The sequence below is a fragment of the Vitis vinifera genome, chromosome 3 (genome assembly GCF_030704535.1).
Source record: "Vitis vinifera cultivar Pinot Noir 40024 chromosome 3, ASM3070453v1".
Lineage (NCBI taxonomy): Eukaryota > Viridiplantae > Streptophyta > Magnoliopsida > Vitales > Vitaceae > Vitis > Vitis vinifera.
This window is the reverse complement of record NC_081807.1, coordinates 20,448,446-20,469,689: the sequence shown is the minus strand read 5'-3', so window position 1 is coordinate 20,469,689 and position 21,244 is coordinate 20,448,446. Positions and strand designations below refer to the sequence as shown.

Here is a 21,244-nt window from a genome sequence, read left to right as displayed (position 1 = left end):
AAAGGTACTCTCCACCTACATCCTAACGGATCAGCTGGTAAACCCTCGTGTAACAATGCCTCATCCTGTAATCCGTGGTCCAACTACTCAGCTGGTAAATCATCGGCTGCATCATGCTCTAAATGCTGGGCTATTGGAGGGGCTGGTGGTCGACCAAAATCAGGGCGACCCACGTGGAGTCTCTCCCAAGACCACAATTGGAAAAAAAATGTAACATTAAAATTTTACTTAAATTATAAACTTGAAGCAACTAGAAATTTTAATCTAATGTGAATAATCAATTATACCTGTAATAGTGTGACACATCCAGCAATATCGGTGGCACCGTCCAAACTTGCTCGACACAACTCCCTATATAGGTGTGCTAATACTGCACTACGCCAACTATACATAGATGTCTGAGTCAAGTCTCTAAGTAGTGGGAGGTAACACAAATGGATGTGGGTACCCTTCTTGTTTGTAAATAGCGCTGAACCTATGAGTCCTAATATGAAAGCTCGTGCATACCGCTCTAATGTGGCATCATCTAAATCAACTAGTGGCTGAGAGAACTGGTGACATAGCCATCGTGTCGATATCGCTGATCCTCTAATCTCAGATATAGAGGAAGTCACTCCTAAAAGTTCATAACATAGCAGTGACCAATCTATGTCACATGTGCCAGTGATGGGAAGCCCATGAATACGAAGTCCTAATATGACAGCAACATCCTGTAAAGTAATGGTCATCTCCCCAACAGGTAAGTGAAATGTGTGTGTCTCAGGACGCCATCTCTCAACTAGACTAGTGATCAATCCCCAATCTAGTGTAATGTGTCCAATACGGTATACACCATAAAATCCAGATTGAATAATATAAGGTCGAAGACGAGAATCCATCTCCCACTCCCGCATAAACCTAGATATATGTTGTCGACAAGTCAAGACTGAATCAAGCTGTAAAAATACAAATATATCAGTTAGATAATAAACTGCAAATTTTTCCATTATTTAATGAGATATTATGTGTTTGCATATACATACTTAGCCAGAGTCAACTAAATGAGACCTGTGTCTATCCTGTAGAACCAAAACAAACGTATCTAATGGATCTGGATCAGAACTATGTCCTCTATACTCCATATCTGTAACAAAATTGTGAAGATAAATGAACAATACTTATTCTTTAAAAAAAAAAAATTATTTCTAATGGAAAATTTTTTAAAATTTATGGAGTTTTCCCTATATTAAGTATATATCAATTTTATAAATTTAAGTACATCAATTTATTTATGACCAATAAACAAGTCATACTAGCCTAAATTAAAAATAGAGATACAAATACAATTGAACATTTTGTTAACATTTTTAATAGAAAATTTCAAAATTTTGACAAAGTATCCCCTATAATATGGACATTATTCCAAATACAAATAACCTGATTATATAAATAACATCAATATTTATAATCAAACCAAAGCCAATAATTGCATAAAGGTAGTATCAAAGTAGCTTGCATCACAATATCCAAGAAACTTACATACATAAATCACATAGTCTAATCAATTCTATTACTGTTTTGACAAGAACGACGATTGTGGCCACTTTGTTTGCATAACCCACATGTAATAGAAGTCTTGCCCTCTCTAGCATCCATTTCATTATGCAAACGGCTCGATTTAGGTCATCCACTTGATGCACGTTTCATCGACTCAGAAGGCACAATAATTGGACCATCATAAGGAGGCCACTCATATACATTGAAAATAGGATGGAACAAGGGTGCCCAAGAATTATAGTACAATTGTGTACTGTAGTAGTGTTGAACAAGTGGTCTAAAATCAACTAAACGAAAATGACATGCTGCTAGAATATGGCTACATGGGAATCCATATATGAGTGTTTTACCACATGTGCATACATACTCCTATAAGTTGACGCGATATGTTCGACCACGAGTTGAGCTACTCTTGTACCCTTATTAGTCTTCACATGAAATTGTCCTCGGACGTGATCATATAAAACAATCTCATGAGATCCCGTCTTAACCACATTTGCCTTAATCTTAGCATCAACATATGGAGTGTATTCCTCATTTGAAGCAAGTCGATTAGCACCTTGTTCCCTTCTCACAACAAAGTAACTATTTAGCCGAAAAAATGTCAATTGAACCAAAGCAGTTATGGGTAAGCTACGAGCCCCTTTAAGCACACTATTGAACATCTCCAACATGTTTGTAGTCATGATGTCATACCTTCGACCTCCGTCATGAGAAAGCGCCCATTTCTCAAAAGGGATTTCTTCCAACCATTGTTGTGCGGTTGCATTAATCCTCTCAATTGTGTTCATATGTTTATTGAATTTTTCAATCTTGGTTGCTAAGGCTGCTCTGCACATCAGATTTTTCAATGTTTTATCCTTGAATCGAGTCATAAAATTACTGGCAAGATGACGCATACAAACCCTATGATATGATTATGGCTCAGACCAACCAAGATGAACATCGCTCATTGCAACCATAATGCCTGGATGTCAATCTGATATAACACAAAGTCCCCTCCTATGAGTTACTTTGGTTCTAATACATGTCAAAAACCAGCCCCAACTATCAATATTCTCACCCTCTGTTAGGGCAAAAGCCAATGGGAATAACTGATTATTTCCATCACAGCCCATAGCAATCATTAAAGTGCCTTTATACTTGCCATACAAATGTGTACCATCAATACTGAGTACAGGCCGACAATGCTTGAATTCTTCAATAGATGGATGAAATGTCCAAAAAACTCACTGAAATATCTCTGTATTCTCCATAATACCAGGAAAAGTTTTTGAAATAACAACACATCCTGGATTTGCCTGCTCTAAGGCAATGAAAAAATGTGGCTGCTCTGCATATGACTTATAAAAATCACTAAATAAGTTTGTAAGAGCTTTAAGCTTCGCTTTAGATGTCTTTTTGTATGATATTTGGTATCCAAATTTCTCCACAATACTTGCTTGAATAGCAGCCACTGACAATGTGAATTGTGCCTTAATCATTCCTTGGATATAAGCAGCAATCAAGTTGGAATCTAATTGTTGATGGTCTAGATTCAAGCAAGGATTTACACATTTGTGTGGACCATTGTATTTATTGATTGCAAATGAAGTTGTACCTTTTACAACCATAGCACGGAGTTTCCATGGACATTGAGATTGCTTAGCCTTCTTGCATCTTAAGACTAACAACTTTGTAGTTGACTCAACAACAATGTACTCTTGATGTGCACTAATAGAGTACAACTTCGCAGCATGTTTTAAATCTGCTTTTGAATTAAAAACTTGGCCAACCATGAACTCTCCACCCAAGTTTCCAATATTAGTGTTCCCCCATAGCGTCCAGTCACTTGAAACGGCATTACCAATGTTTTCTACATTTTCAAACTGCAATGATGGTGCCGAGTGATACTGAACAGGGGAAAACTCTATTGGGTCCTCAGGATCTGGGTTATTTGACATATCACAACCTTCCCCATCCACAGAGACATATCTCCCTTCTTCACCTTCCATTGCTTCGTGAAGAGCTAAGAAAGAAGAAACAACATTAACATTATTGTTTTCCTCATCAATAACTTCAAACACCCTATCGTCATCATGTTGAATATCTTCTGCTCTCTCACTTAGATCATCACCTTCTTGGGATTCACATTTTTCTTCATCTTCATCTTCATCTGCTCTACACTCATAAGTCATTGCAACAGGGGCACTACTAGGTCCACAACCATACTCAAATTCCTTAACATTATCATTTTGTCCGAGTAATAATTGTGTGAAGTTACCCAATAATTGCCCTCTCACCCGTGGTTGTACTGGCACTTGTTCAATATACAATTCAATTTCGTCCATTCCAAATGTGTTAACCAATTTCAACATTTTAGATAAACTATTATCATCCCATATTGGACAAGGTTGGAACCTATTTTCCCTTTTAAAGGATACCGACAGTTGAGGACTACTTGAAATTGTTTTTTGTCAATGCCAGTTCTCGAGTATATCATAGATAACAAGTGTTCGTAGGTTGCACTAACAGGCACATCCAAAGGCACAATTACAGCTTCATCCCCAATATACTTTACATCTGTTTCTGTCCTCAACATTTTTCCTTTATAAAAGCAAATCACAGGAACAATACATTCAGACATGATTTACCTACAAAAAATACAATATCAAATGGTTTAATAATTAATGAAAATAATAGCAAAAGAAATTACATATAATCTTTTAACATGTGAATACAAAAGTATATAATAAAACACCTTCTTACGCATTAGGGGGGAAAAATATAAAACTTAATGAAAAAATGAAATTAATAAAAAATAGAACAAAATATATTAATGAAAAAAATATTCGGATTTTGAATTCACTAGAAATCAATTTCGACATTAAAAAATCAATAAGATCTATAATTTATCAAGTTAGGTTGAAGACCTTAAAATTTCATCTAAACTGATATTTAATTTTACTTTAAATTTTAATCCATTAAAATCTCAATTTATGAATCTTAATTCCTTTGATCAATTATTAACAATTAAACTTAATTTATCTTTAACTACCTTCTAATAGATCTTATAATGAAAATACACAAATTTTTGTTTGATCTTTTATACCGACAAATTTTAAGATATGGGGCTTTGACTAAAAAATCTCAACAATGGGTATGAACATTTAGATACAACAAAATAGAAGGAAAAACTATAGAATATTTAATTAAACATCATTTAAAAAAAACAAAAATATTTTTAATGAGAACTTTGTTTTTATTTTTATTTTTTTGCTATTATCTTTATCCTTTGTTTCTTATTCCTAAATATTTTTATAAAAATACACTACCAACAAAATCAAAATTTTAATATAATTATCTTTTAAGGTTAATTTCACTCACATCCCCCCAAGATTTGGCTAAATACACTTTATCCTCATTGATTGAAATTTCATTAAATAGGAGGAGAGGTAACTAAAAATAATACTTATTTTTTAATAAGAGATAAGGTGACTGAAAATAACAAATGAGAAAAATAAGGGAAATGTCCATTAGCAGAATAAAAATAATTATATGAATAAAGAATAATATGCTCAAAGTAGGCCCAATTCGTCAAAAGGCATAATGTCATAGCTTAACAGGGAAATGTCCAAATTACTAAATGCATAGCACTTGGCAACATTGCCATATAAATACCTTTGTTTACAAGTACCCTGAAGAGTCAGATTCCCACTTTTACTAAGGCAGTCAACATAATCTATTACGAAAGGCTCAACTTCATTAGGTTGCACACCCAAAAAGAATGGAGATACAACTATCTGTCTATCATATTCATAAAGAACGTATAATAGAAATTCAAAAGCCTCCTTTTCCTTTCATATATATTATCACAATCAAGGTTTTAGTTAGGCCATTGTGGAAAAAGTTTGAGAAAAAACCTTAAACAAGCTTAAAAAGAACTGCCCCTTTTTTTGAGTTATAACGTTACAATTTAATAATTAACCAAGCAAGCCTTTGTTGGAATGCTAGGAGGGGAATTTGCCCTCTACCTATTTGGGCATACTTTTTGGAGTTTTCACAAGGTTAAAGCTGCATGGGACCCTGTTACAGATGGGTTTTTGGAAATTTCTCAAAAGTCCCCTATCATGGAAATAATTCAACACGTGTAGTCAAACTTATCAAAGCTTAGTCGTTGAAAATGCATTACTTAGGTACACATTTGGACATATTTCCTTCTTTTTGTTTTTAAAATAGAAAATCATAATAAATATTATTTTAAGAAAAAAATTAAGATATAAAAAAAATACTCTCTTAAATTTAAAAAAAAATTAAAATAATTTTTAAAAAATATAAGATAAATCTATATTTCTCTACAAAATATATATATATAATAAGATTTTTGGATTACTTTCTTAAATATCAAAGAAATCTCAATTAATTGTTTTATAAATCAATTTTTTTATCTTAAATCATTAATGATATTATAAACACGAGAACCATTTTTTTATTATATCATAAGAGTTTTTTTCAAAAAAAATTATATATTTTTTTTTCTTATTTCTCTCATTTATTGGTCGGTCAAGTCACTTGGCATCCAAACCCAATCCAACACAAACAGGCAATATATTATTAATTTTTGGGCTTAAGAGCACAAACAAAAAGACATTGCTGGGTTCTTATTTAATCATTTCATAGCTGGAAAACAGGTAAGACTCTTCCTTTGATGAATAAAAAAAGAAGTAACAATTAATTAACTTAATGGAAGGAGAGGTTGGAGAGATTGTGACCCCTAAGCTTAATCAAAGGGACAAGAGTAAGACAAAAGCAGTTGGCAGTTCATAAAATTCTTAAGAAAGGACTTGAGAGAAAAGCATAGGCTGGTTGTAGATTTGTAGGCTGCTCATTGTCTAAACTATTTAATGGTAAGAAGGGTTATTTAAGTACCATATTTTAAATGTTGAAGTTCCATAAAATCCTGTTGAATGTAAACCTAAAAAATTCTCCCAGTCTAATAAGAGCTCATAAGTGAATGGGAAAAAGGTTATTTACCCCTATTATTCATGTACTATGTTTAAGTAACATTACAATATATCTATGCACAAAATTAAATGTATAATAAATAAAATAAATAAGTCTTAATTTTGGGAATATCCACTGTTGTTGCTAATTAACATAAGCATTGTTAGGACATGTTTAAGAACAAAATTATTATAAATTAGTGAATAAAATTGTGGAAATAGGAATTGGTTTTCATTAAAAAAGAAAAAAAAATAGAAGCTTTGTTTAGGAAGTGTTTTAATTGGAAAATATATTATATATAATTTGAGTATTTAATATTATGGAAAGGTCTAGCTCTCTATTAAGGAAGGTTGAATTCAACCCAAATATTCATCAGTAGATCCTAACTTAGAGAAAATACAAATTAATTCTTAATTTTATTTTTGGTTATTTAGGATAAATATTCTCCTTTTTTATTTTCAAGTGATCCAAAATTTACAGTAAGATTAAATCTCCTATGGGGTGTCAAGTTCTAAGGACTCTTCCAAAATTCAAGCCTTCATAGAAATCCTTTTCATCACTAGGTTCACGAAGATGCTCAATTGTGAGGAATAAGAAATCTCTTAAGATAAATCTAACCCTTGAAAAGTGGAGTACTCCTATTTTTTCTATTCCTATAACAAAAACCACCGCTCCTCTCATTCATTTTTGGAATTTTTTACAGTGGCCCCCTCCATTTTTGGATCTTTAACAAAAAAAAATCCATGCGGCCCCTATTCCATATCCGTTTTCTTACCAAAAAAAACCCTTTTTTCTTTCAGATAAGCTCATAGTCAAAATAAAAACAAAAAATATCAAACATATCTTCACCAAATAGAACCCAAACATAGCTATAACAACAACAACAACAACAACAACTTGAAAACCAAACGGATTTACAAAAAAAATTAAAATTTACGATAAACAAAAAAGCTCAGAAATCTTACCTGATCAATGACTTCCAAACTTTGAATTTGAGCCAAGGATGCAAAGGAAGGATGAAACCCTAAAGAGACGAAACCCTAAAAGGAAGAAAGGTAACTGGGAAGGAAGAAAGGTAATTGGGAAAATGAAATTGGGAAAAGGTAAAAGGAAAGTTAAAGTCGTAGTTGGTGACTACGGCTTTGACTGTTTTTAAAAATAATCAAAGTCGTAGTCACCAACTACGGTTTTAAACACTGTTTTTAAAAAATAAAACCGTAGTTACCAACTATAGTTTTATGACGTGGCGATCTACGTGGCGCAGACACATTAGATTGGGCATTATTTTTGAAATAGGGGTACTGTGTGGATTTTTTTTTTTAAATGTAGTCTTTTGGGTCAAAGCTCCAATTACTCAGCAAACTATTTTGGTGTGCACAATTCTTTACACTCCTCTATGGCTATGATTTAGTAAATATGATAATGGTGCTAGCTACCATTCAAATGGATGACCTAACCTTCCACAAGCTACCATTCAAATGGATGCCCTAACCTTCCCTAATCCAACATTTGTACGGAGAAAACGATGAGACAATAATCTTCTCTCACATGGTATTTTCACATCTCTCTAATTAGCCATGACATTACGATATTAACATACTAGCTCCTGAATCATTGTCTACGATTCTATTTGGTCATGATTTTAAGAAATATTTTTAATATAAATTTTTTTTTTTAAATGAATTATTTAATAAAACTTAAAAAACATTTCTAAAATTTTAAAAATTCAATTTTCTTATAATAAAATCAATTCATTTTTTGTGTTCTTCATTTCTTAAGTGGAGAAAAATCTGTTACAAAAATTAAGGATGATGAGAAAAGCAAAGTCTTATCCCACAATACTAGTTATGAATTGATAATGACATATTTGTCACTTCATGAATTATTGGAACCATAAAAAAGATGTTTATAGTATGATCTTTAATGTTAATAAGGTATATGAGATATTTAACAATTTTGTTATAATCAAAAGACAATTTCATACTGAAACAAAGTTTTTCAATTCACTCATAACATAAGATAAAGGTATGAATTTTCTTTTTACTTACTACACTTAGTAAACCACCTCACCCTTCTTTTAGTCAATTCATAGTAAAACATAAACAATCATTCATTACCAAAAAGGATGAGATAAAACATTCTTAGAATATGCACAAGTTTTTATTTGAACAATACAATCTTGATCAAAATGATTGATGAGAAAGAAATTTCAATTTGAAAGAAAAATACTTCATCCTTCCTATATGTTACAATTCTCAACCAAAAAAGGACATTCATATTTTACAAATCTTTGCAAAATGATGTCTTTAACATGTTTTAAGACAAGTTGGACATTCATATTCATTTTCATCCTAAGAGAAGGCAGATTAAGGAAAAGAATAAAAAAGAACATAGAATGACATCATATATAATAGAAATAACAAAGGAGATGCACAAATTTAAGCATATAATGCTAAAAATTTGTTCCATTCAATATTTTCATAAATTAAAAATAATCAAATGTTAATCACATTTGATTCTCTATATAAAAATTTAAAAAAATAAAATAAAATTTGATAAAACTATCTGCTCACTCACAGCTATAATGAGGAAATTAAAGGGATTCCATAATTCTATAAGATTGCAAGAGATTAATGTTCCTTAGTTGGCAATTACAATACGAATCAAGCAATATACCGAGACTCTAGCTTGAATCGTGGGTTGTTATGAAAGAGAGAATTTGAAAATTGGAAAATATAATTAACCTTAAATCAGGATAGTTATGGGCGCGCAGGACTCGCCATAATTTAACTAGAATGCAAGAACCTACACTCAACTAATGACCTCCTTCATCAATCTACGAGGGTATGTGTTAGGAAGAATCCTCCTTTGATCCAAAATGAATATAAATTCTCCTCTGGGGCACCCATCTCTACTTTCAAAATTGGATAAAAATTATCATTGAAGTAAAGAGAACGCACGTCACCCTCCCAAAAGCTGCCAATTACTTTCCGTATTTGATTCACCCTTCTCCTTTTTCATTTAGCATTCTCCCTCTTCCATAAGATTTACTTATGTTTGGTTCCAGGGAAACACGGGGAAAAAATAGAAAGAAAAACTAAGAAGGAAAGAGAGATGAAAAATAATAAAAATAAATAAATTTAAAATTAATAAATATACACTACAAGAAAAATGGGAAACAATGACACTTTATTTTATGACGCTTTCTAAAAGCGTCATTATTGAAGGGTATATAATGACACTTATAAGAAGTGTCATAGTTGTATTATTTACCTTGACACTTATTATAAGTGTCATTATTTGATGTGATCTTTTACCTTATAACTGTGTATATAATGATGCTTATAAGAAGTGTCATAGTTTTATTATTTACCTTGATACTTATTATAAGCATAATTATTTGATGGGTATGTAATGACGCTTCTGAGATGTGTCATAGTTGTATTGACTTTTAAAATTTTTGTTTTTAAGTTAACTTATACAAATTTTGATATTAGAATTTTATTCTCTAAATTAATTATGGTAAATTGACACTAATATTAATGACATAAAGTTGCTACATTAAGGTTTTTTTTAAAAAAATGGATATAAATAAAATAAATCCTAATAAATTATTATTTTTATTATTTGATATTAATTTTTTTATAGTTTGTATCAATACAATCTATTTTCATAAACTATTTTTCATTTTTATTAAATTAGAAATTTTCTTATATTTCATTTAAAAATAATTTGTTAATTTATGTGTGGGCAACAAAAAAGTAACCTATTTTGAGCACTTGTTCGGGCCTTGGGTCACATTTATTGGGTCTAACCCATCATTTGAGAAGGTTTTATAGTTAATGAATATAAATTTGAAATTATTTAACTAATATGAAATAAATTAATTTAATGATGATTAGACTCACAATAAAACTAAATGCAATAAGGATATTTATAAAAAATTTCTAATATTTATGGGAAATAAGCTCATTCTATTAAATTAGTTTTTTTTTTAAAATATCAATATTCAAATTGAACCAACATCAACCTAAAATATCAAATAATTAAACAATATAAATTCATTATGAGTTTAATATATAAAAATTATTATTGGAAGATGAAATAAAGAATATTATTTTTAATTTATTGAAAAATGACATGCCTGGTATTTTGGAATTTGTTATAAAGTCCTATAAAAAGATAAAGGAATGGACGGAAAGACATATTTCATACTTCAACAAGCCTTTACCATTTTCTTTATTGAAAACCCTAAATTTTCACTCTCCATTGAAAACCCTAACTTTTGGAAGACAAGAAAGAAAGGAGAAAGAAGGGAGAGAGCCACCGTTTTTAGAGAGAAAGAAAAGAAGAGAAAAATGCAGGTTTTTTTCATCATGCCCAGATTTCATCAAACGTCTGATCCCACTTCGTCCGTGGTCCGATCGAGCTAAAATTTGGAAGAAATTTTCATGACTCATTCATCTTCAATCTGAACGGTGAAGATCGGATTTGGAGTTTTTGAAAGTCATTAGAAAGAAAGAGGAGAAGAGAGAAAAACGCAGGTTTTTCTCATCATGCCCAGATTTCATCCAATGCCCGATCCCGTTTCGTCCGTGGTCGGATCGAGTTGAAATTTGGAGGAGAGGTTCGTGGCTCATGTATATTCAATATGAACGATGGAGATTGGATTTGGAGTTTCGGACAGTCATTAGAGAGAAAGAGGAGAAGAGAGAAAAACGTAGGTTTTTTACATCATGCCCAAATTTCATCAAAGGTACGATGCCACTTTGTCCATGGTCTGATCGAGCTGAAATTTGGAGGAGAGGTTCACAACTCATTAATCTTCAATTTGAACGGTGAAGATCGGATTTAGAGTTTTGGAAAGTCATCTTTCGGCTAAAAATAGAACTTTTGGTTTGGTGGGCTTTTCTCTCCGAACTGTTTTGATCATTAGCTTTGATCGAGGTCAATTCATGGTCCGATTGAGTTGCAATTTTAGGAGCACGTTTAGGACGCATTGATCTTCATTCTAACAGTGGAGATTGGATTTGGAGTTTGGAAAAATGGTATTTCAGTCCGAGAACAGTGGTTATGTTTGGTGAGATCTCTCCATTATTCTAGATTTAATTTTGGATTTATCTAGTGTTTATTTTGTAGTGATTTACTATTTTTGATATAAATCAAATTTGTCTACTTTTCATGTCACCTGCTTTGCTAACTAACAAATTAGAGTAGTTTCTTCTTTTATTTAATCAACCAGATGAAGATCTTAATTGGTTCAAATTATAGATATTCTCAATTAGTTGATAAATTATAGATATATTGCATCCACCAAGTGTTCAATGCTCAGTCCATGAAAAGCCAAGTGCTTAAATCAATTGTTTAGCTTATTATTTTTATTATTAGTTTTATTATTTCTCCCCTTAAAGGCATTCTTAAAGAGCTTGAGAAGTTCATAGGAGGTAATAAAGCCACTGAACTTTTGAGGTAATTCCATTAATATTTTATATGTTTCCCATTTTAAATTTATTCAAATCCATCACTATTTTTACTTATCATATAATTGAGAATATATGATTAAAAAAGTGTCAAAAGGAAGTTTTTTTTTCTTTTTTACAAGAGTAGAATAAGGATCTAAGTCATCATGGTGATGGATTTGAATCAAGCACTTCAAACTAACTCAAAAGTTCAGTGGCTTTATTACCTCCCATGAACTTCTCAAGCTCTTTAAGAAAGTCTTTAAGGGGAGAAATAATAAAACTAATAATAAAAATAATAAGCTAAACAATTGATTTAAGCACTTGGCTTCTCATAGACTAAGCATTGAACACTTGGTGGATGCAATATATCTATAATTTGTCAACTGATTGAGAATATCTATAATTTGAACCAATTAAGATCTTCATCTGGTTTATTAAATAAAAGAAGAAACTACTCTAATTTGTTAGTTAGCAAAGCAGGTGACATGAAAAGTAAACAAATTTTATTTATATCAAAAATAGTAAATCACTACAAAATAAACACTAGATAAATCCAAAATTAAATCTAGAATAATGGAGAGATCTCACCAAACATAACCACCGTTCTCGGACTGAAATACCATTTTTTTCAAACTCCAAATCCAATCTCCACTGTTAGAATGAAGATCAATGCGTCCTAAACGTGCTCTTAAAATTGCAACTCAATCGGACCACGAATTGACCTCGATCAAAGCTAATGATCAAAATAGTTCAGAGAGAAAAGCCCACCAAACTAAAGGTTCTATTTTTGGCCGAAAGATGACTTTCCAAAACTCTAAATCCGATCTTCAACGTTCAAATTGAAGATTAATGAGTTGTGAACCTCTCCTCCAAATTTCAGCTCGATCAGACCATGGACAAAGCAGCATCGTACCTTTGATGAAATCTAGGCATGATGTAAAAAACCTGCGTTTTTCTCTCTTCTCCTCTTTCTCTCTAATGCCTGTCCGAAACTCCAAATCCAATCTCCACCATTCATATTGAAGATACATGAGCCACGAACCTCTCCTCCAAATTTCAACTCGATCCGACCACGGACGAAGCGGGATCGGGCATTGGATGAAATCTGGGCATGATGAGAAAAACCTGCGTTTTTCTCTCTTCTCCTCTTTCTTTCTAATGACTTTCCAAAACTCCAAATCCGATCTTCACCGTTCAGATTGAAGATGAATGAGTCATGAAACTTTCCTCCAAATTTTAGCTCGATCGGACCACGAACGAAGTGAGATCAGACCTTTGATGAAATCTGGGCATGATGAAAAAAACCTGCATTTTTCTCTTCTCTTCTTTCTCTCTAAAAATGGTGGCTCTCTCCCTTCTTTCTCCTTTCTTTCTTGTCTTCCAAAAGTTAGGGTTTTCAATGGAGAGTGAAAATTTAGGGTTTTCAATAAAGAAAATGGTAAAGGCTTGTTGAAGTATGAAATATGTCTTTTCGTCCATTTCTTTCTCTTTTTATAGGACTTTATAACAAATTCCAAAATACCAGGCATGTCATTTTTCAATAAATTAAAAATAGTATTCTTTATTTCATCTTCCAATAATAATTTTTATATATTAAACTCATAATGAATTTATATTGTTTAATTATTTGATATTTTAGGTTGATGTTGGTTTAATTTGAATATTGATATTTAAAAAAAAACTAATTTAATAGAATGAGCTTATTTCCCATAAATATTAGAAAATTTTTATAAATATTCTTATTGCATTTAGTTTTATTGTGAGTCTAATCATCATTAAATTAATTTATTTCATATTAGTTAAATAATTTCAAATTTATATTCATTAACTATAAAACCTTCTCAAATAATGGGTTAGACCCAATAAATGTGACCCAAGGCCCGAACAAGTGCTCAAAATAGGTCACTTTTTTGTTGCCCACACATAAATTAACAAATTATTTTTAAATGAAATATAAGATAATTTCTAATTTAATAAAAATGAAAAATAGTTTATGAAAATAGATCGTATTGATACAAACTATAAAAAAATTAATATCAAATAATAAAAATAATAATTTATTAGGATTTATTTTATTTATATCCAATTTTAAAAAAAAAAAAAACCTTAATGTAGCAACTTTATGTCATTAATATTAGTGTCAACTTACCATAATTAATTTAGAGAATAAAATTCTAATATCAAAATTTGTATAAGTTAACTTAAAAACAAAAATTTTAAAAGTCAATACAACTATGACACATCTCAGAAGCGTCATTACATGCCCATCAAATAATTATGCTTATAATAAGTATCAAGGTAAATAATAAAACTATGACACTTCTTATAAGCATCATTATATATACAATTATAAGGAAAAAGATCACATCAAATAATGACACTTATAATAAGTGTCAAGGTAAATATACAACTATGACACTTCTTATAAGTGTCATTATATACCCTTCAATAATGACGCTTTTAGAAAGCGTCATAAAATAAAGTGTCATTGTTTCCCATTTTCCTTGTAGTATATTGAGCTGTTGTTCCGAGTACATTGGCCATGTCGCTATAGGTACTCCATGCCATAAACTCTCTAATATTGAATTCCACCCGCAGTGAGATACAAACCCTCCTATGGCTAAATGGGCGAGAATAGCCACTTGTGGAGCCCATCCAATTACCTTTCCAATCTTATTCGTTCAATCTAGGAACCCTTTAGGAAGAACTTCCTCGGGATTAGCATAGTCGCTAGGTAATGCTATCTTACCTTTTGGCGGAGGCTGACGAAGGCTCCACAAAAAGCGAAACCCACTGTGCTCAAGCCCATGTGCTATCTCTTTAACTTGCTCTACACAAAAGCTTCCAATGCTGCCGAAGCATAGGAATACGACAGATGACGGGGGTTGATCATGAAGCCACTTCATCATATGATCCAAATCAAAGCTAATATGATTATGATTGTCTCCAAGCTTTAGGTTCAACATAGGTCCCACTGGGTATACAAGAGGAGTTGTACCATTAGCAATGGTGTTAATAGCATGTGATTCCAACTCCATAAACGTATTGGCCAAAATACCCTTCATTTCTCTAAACCTTCGCGTGCGGTTGAGGAATACAGTGGATGCACCCTCCTTGTCAACCACCATAAAAGGCAAAACTCGAGCAGGAACTGAGTTGGCGAAACTTGGTACCAACAAGTCAGCATCCGAGTCACCGAACTCAGTAATATCCATAGCCTGATGGTCATGGAGGGCTTGAAAATGGAGCATGAGACGAAGAAAGGCTGCACCAGAGGGGAAGAAGATATACGAAGGAAAACCAAATTCATTTCCCACATCAATCATGGACAAGCAAAGCATATCAACCACAAACCCTGCAAGTTGAATGGACTCGGTCCGAGGGAGTTGCTTCACTGCATCTCTCACAAGCGGTTTCTGGTTTTCCATGCAGGTATAGAAGAAGTAGGCAGCTGATGATGATGATGATGGGTTGGAACTAGATACTAATTTTGAAAAATCAAGTTAAGAGAGGTGGACAATACAAATACGTCTAGAAATGGAAGCAGAAAGAGACTGTACGTAGTCTGTGAGCATAGGAAGCTCAGCTGGTAGCTTCATGATGAGCAGAGTGACTGAGAAGCGGTCATCTCGATCAACTAGGAGCTTGGCAAACTCCACAGCCGACACAAGGTGGCCTATGGCCGGGGCAGGGATGAAGACCAGCTCTGCCTTCTTCATTATCAACAGATGCTATTAATTTTGATCAGTTGAAGCAAGCCATTAAAAGGTTCTTATAGCTCTTGATCACCATGGTCTATTACCTTGGATGTCAATTTTTCTTTTAATAAATCTCATTTGGGGAAGAAGCATTCCACTTGTCCTTTTTCTTTCGTGGGAAGGAAACCAATTTCAATTATTTCTCTGGCATAGAGCAGGTATTGAACAGTTCAATAATATATGCATGGGTGTATATTTGATATAGATTGGTGTTCTTGGTTGGATATGTAGACACTAAGCCCGTTTGGCAGTGATTTTTAAAAGTGTTTCTACCCTTAAAAACACTTTTAAGTGTTTTTGGGATGAAAATAAAGTGTTTGGAAAATTTTAAAAAACACTTTTGAAAATCTGGAAAAACACTTGAAGTGATTTTTAGAGAATCACTTGACAGGTGTTTTTTTAAAAAAAACACTTCAATTTTTTTGAAATATTCCAAAAATGCCCCCCAGTGATTCCTGATATCTTTATTCTCTTTCATTCATACCTCTCTCCTTTATTCTCCTCCTCCATCGCTCTTCATCTGAGACAACACAGTAAACCTCTATTTTCATTCGAGATCGTGGATCGAAGGTAACCCTCTATTCTTTTTTTGTTTTCCTTTTCCATTTTTTTTTTAATGTCTGATTGCCTTGAAATGTTAGTTAGGGTTTTGGGATTTAGGATTGTTTGGTTAGGAGGAAAGTATGAAAAAATGAAATCTGTAAATCCTCAAATGTTTTTACACGAAATCTTGATGCTGCCTGCGATCACCGTATCTCAGGTATGATTAAAAAAAAAGAATGAAAAATAGAAATCAGGATCTTAACTAACGAAACGGAGAAACTTATCGGCGAAGAGAGAAGATTCAATTCCAAAAACGAAAAGAGAAAAGAAGACAACAGCGTAGATCAGATGAAAAAGAGTTAATCTCATCTTGTTGGAAAAGGGCCTGCTTGGAGGATGAAGAGGTCTCATGATTGAGATTCAAATATTGATTTCAAATCAATTTTCGTGTAGATCTTTGTTATAGCTGATAGGGAGACTGTGGATTGTCTACAGTTCCTGTTTCTTAGGTTGACACTCTTTAACAAATAAACATAAAGGTAGAAACTGTGGTTACACTGATCTGGCGGAGCCATAGAATGGCACCATGTCATTAGAGATTCTATGACATCACTTTCAGTCTTTTCTCAAAATTTTATTTTATAGTAATATAATTAAAATATATTTTTTTTATGTACAGACTAGTGTTCCATATGTAAGTTAATCGTCCCTTCATCATCTGCATAGTAATCGTGCAGGGTTAGCCAATGAAGTAATTGATGTTTGGTTCGATATGAAGAGTGGGTTATGTTCAGAACATTAATCCATTCTGCATTACCTATTCTAGATTAAAGCATGGTCCACACTAGCAAATTATGGAAATTCTAAACTTTGCACTGATTGTTTATCAATTAATGGACCACATATATTCTTGATGTTTTGTTCCTTAATTCTTTCTTTATTCTTCATTTTAATTGTGTGATTCTTTGTTTGAAAATTATTATTTCTCTAAAATATATATTTTTTTAAATAGAGAATGTCTAGCAATATTGTTCAACCATTTCAACAACCAAGTGGTGGAGAAAGTGAAAAACAAAGCAAGGCTTATTGGGATGATATTACAATGGATGCTTTTATCAAAGTTTGTGTGACTGAGACTTTGGCTGGAAATAGACCAAATAGTCACTTTAACAAGTTGGGATGGAAAAATGTGATAAAAGCCTTCAACAATTTGACTGGAAGAAACTATCAATATAGGCAACTTAAGAATAAATGGAGTTATCTTAAAAAGGATTGGCAACTTTGGAATACCTTGATTGGGAAAGAGACTGGCCTTGGGTGGGATCCTATGAGACAAACCATCAATGCAAGCAATGAATGGTGGGATAAGAAATTGAAGGTATGTTTTGTTTATTCATTAAATTTATTTGATTAATTTATATATTGGTTATGAAATATGATAAATTAAATACTCTTGTAGGAGAATCCTGAAGCAATAAAGTTTAAAACAAAAGGCTTGAAAAATGTTGAGCAATTAGACATACTTTTCAAAGATATTATTGCTACTGGTGAAGGAGCCTGGGCACCATCACAAGGCTTTGTAGGACAAGAGGTTGATGATTCATCTAAGGTGGGGGAACACGAAGATAATATAATAGAAGACCAAGATGACTCTAGTTTCAATCCGCCACTTGATACTATCTTCAATGGTTTTGAAGCTACTACTCAACCTTCTATGGCAAAAAAGAATTAAGGAAGAAGAAAGAGGAAAAGAAATGAAACCAAATCTGAGCTTGTGGCTATCCAGTTAGAGCGCATTTGTAGTGCTGTGGAGAGTAGGTCTTCTATCTCATCTAAAGGAGATAAGCCAGGTTGTAGCATTGCTGAAGTGATGAAAATCATACGTGGGATGCCTGAAGTGAAGAATAACTTTGAGTTATATATGAAAGCCACAGATATCATGGTTGTCAAGGAAAATAGAGATATGTTTGTTGCATTAGAAGACCCAATTGATCAGATTGCATGGCTTAAACATAAACATGTTTGAGTTTTAGAGTTGTTTCTTGTTTTTTATATGGAAACATATTTTTGTTACCTAATATTGTTTAGTTGTTAGGTTGAGGGGAGGAAAGAGATGTTGGTTTGCTTTATGTTAGTTGTTATTTTATATTTCATCTTAGTCATTTAACTTCTTTTTTTAGGTTTATTATTTCTATAAGATATTTTTTTTTAATACAAAATGTCTAGTAATGGTAGGAATTCTAAACTTCAATTGTGTACTTTCTAGTTTTTTAAAATAACTATAGTAATTGAAAATATACATTATTGTTGTTTATTAACATATTTCCTTTTTTATTTGTGTAGATGCCTTCTAATAATAATGATCAAAATTTTGATGATGAAAGCGAAGATGAACATGATTTTTATCAGTTAGTGCTTGCGGGTTGTGCTGCAGCTGCAACATTTACTAGTTTCAAAGAAAAAAAACCTTGTAGAACTTCTTCCCACACAGGATACAAGTTTGTAATGGATGTCTTAAATGGCCATGAAATTAGGTGTTTTGAGCAATTTAGAATGGAAAAACATGTGTTTATGAATTTATTAGAAATACTTACTAAAAGGTATGGCCTAAAAGAAGGTTTTGATATGCCCTTAATAGAGGTTTTAGCAATGTTTCTCACTACAATAGGTCATGGACTAAGTAATAGGATGATTCAAGAAAGATTTCAACACTCTGGTGAATCTGTATCTAGATGGTTTGAGATTGTATTAGATGTTGTTTGTCTTATGGTTGTAGATATTATAAAACCAAGTGATCCACAGTTTAAGGAAGTCCTTGATAAAATAAGAAATGATGATCGGTATTGGCCATATTTTAAGAATTGTATTGGGGTAATTGATGGAACTCATATACCTGTTGTGGTTCCTAGAGATAGAAAAATACCATATATTGGTAGAAAAGGTGTGACTACCTAAAATGTTATGGCAGTATGTGATTTCAATATGTGTTTCACATTTGCATGGGCCAGATGGGAAGGTGCTGCTCATGATGCACGAGTCTTTTTAGAGGCATTAAGAAGGCCAGAATTGGGTTTTCCTCATCCACCTAGAGGTTTGTGAATGATAATATCAAACTTGTTTTTGTGATCAAATTTTTATTACCTAATATATATTTTTTTGTTTTTGTTTTATAGGTAAATATTATTTGGTCGATGCTGGTTATCCTCAAATGAGTGGATATTTAGGCCCTTATAAAGGCGAGCGTTACCATCTTCCAGATTTTCGACGAGGTAGTTCACCTAAAGGTAAAAAGGAAATATTTAATCATAGGCATTCATCCTTGAGGTGCACAATTGAGAGAACGTTTGCCGTTTTGAAGAATAGATGGAGAATGCTACGAGAAATGCATAGTTTTCCTCTTGAGAAACAAGTAAAGATCGTTATTGCTTCAATGGCTCTTCACAACTTCATAAGGATTAATGCTAAAATGGATATGGAATTTAAACCTTATGATGATGATCAAGGGTTGCTTCCACTTAATGAAGAAGAGAGTAGAGTGGATTCACTTGTTGAGGAAGATGGTTCACATCATACAAGAGAGATGGAAGAACAACGTGATCGAATTGCAAATCTTCTCATATCTCATTGATGTTTGATTATGACTCTAATATGTAAGAATATAATTTCCCCCAATTTTTTTGCTATGAAAACACTTGTCTTCTTATTTACTTTTAATTATAATTTTTTTTTTTTTGGAAACTAATATGTAATCATATATTGTTTTACTTTGAAATTTATCTTTTATTCAATGTTCTTTTTTATTGATTTAGATATTTTTTGTAAATATTTTTAAAAATTTTAGTATATTGATAATAAAAAATTATTATTTTTAATTAGAAAAATCTTTTTTTTTTTAGAAATTAATAGGTGGTCATATATTGTTTTACTTTTAAAATTATCTTTTATTCAATGTTCTTTTTTTTTTATATTGATTTAGATGTTTTTTGTAAATATTTTTTAAAATTTTAGTATAGTGATAAAAAAAATTATTATTTTTAATTAGAAAAGTCTTTTTTTTTTTAGAAATTAATAGGTAATCATATATTGTTTTAATTTTAAAATTATCTTTTATTCAATGTTATTTTTTTAGTGATTTAGATGTTTTTTCATTAATAAAAAGTTTTTTTGTTTATCATACCATTTTTTTTAATTAAAATTGTATGTCCTTTTTGGTAATTTATTAATATTAAAAGTGTTTTTATATTTATACAATATATTATCAAAAACACTTTAGAATCATTTTTTCTGATTATCATAAAAGTGTTTTTCACAGAAACACTATAGCAGAAAACACTTCAAATAAAAACACTTCCACTAGAATCACTACCAAACGGGCTCTAAGTTGTTAGATCTAATGGAAATTTTGAAACTACCGTCATTACCAAGGAAAGTCATACATGTGCTAAGTAAATTAATTTTGCAAACCTATTAAGAAAAGCAAAGACACTATAGTTTGAAAAATCTATTTTTCTACCTATCATTTCATCATATCTTTAATTTAGATGAATGATATGGACTGCAATGGTGGTTGTGTTTATTAATATATATGGAATGGTTCAAGGTGGTTGCATTCATGTTGTAACATATATAATAGTGTACACACTATTAGTCAATGGAATGTGATCAGTTGATCGAATCTCTTTGTCATGTTTGGTTAGTAGAAAATATTAAGGAAAAGAAAAAACAAAAAGATTTTTTTTTTCTATGGAAAAAGTGAAAAAGGCTAGTAAAAAAAATAGATCACATGAAAAGATTTTCTCCACCATTTTCTTTAAGTTAAAGGAAAATTTAGAACAAGTGTATTTATCAATATTTTTTTCGCTTAATTTTTGTTAGATAATATAATAAAATAATTTATAAATTTTTTGTACCTTTTTTAAAATATTTTTTCCTTAAATATTTTTGGGAATTAAACATATGACC

At 31.6% G+C, this 21,244-nt stretch overlaps 2 protein-coding genes and 1 pseudogene across 2 annotated transcripts; 2 read left to right on the top strand and 1 right to left on the bottom strand.

Moving 5' to 3' along the window:
• Positions 1-14,374: 14,374 nt before the first annotated feature.
• LOC100255382 (putative UDP-glucose flavonoid 3-O-glucosyltransferase 3) lies at positions 14,375-15,700 on the bottom strand (annotated as a pseudogene).
• A 1,647-nt stretch (positions 15,701-17,347) lies between these two features.
• On the top strand, positions 17,348-18,014 carry LOC109122326 (L10-interacting MYB domain-containing protein-like). Its single transcript, XM_019218876.2, has 2 exons — positions 17,348-17,660; positions 17,742-18,014. Exons 1-2 carry the CDS (start codon positions 17,385-17,387, stop codon positions 18,012-18,014), a joined length of 549 nt encoding a protein of 182 aa, XP_019074421.1. The 5' UTR covers positions 17,348-17,384.
• A 1,236-nt stretch (positions 18,015-19,250) lies between these two features.
• Positions 19,251-20,086, top strand: LOC132253543 (protein ALP1-like). The gene is made up of 2 exons (XM_059735741.1): positions 19,251-19,373; positions 19,456-20,086. The coding sequence occupies exons 1-2, from the start codon at positions 19,265-19,267 to the stop codon at positions 19,908-19,910; spliced, it is 564 nt and encodes a 187-aa protein (XP_059591724.1). The 5' UTR covers positions 19,251-19,264; the 3' UTR covers positions 19,911-20,086.
• Positions 20,087-21,244: the final 1,158 nt, after the last annotated feature.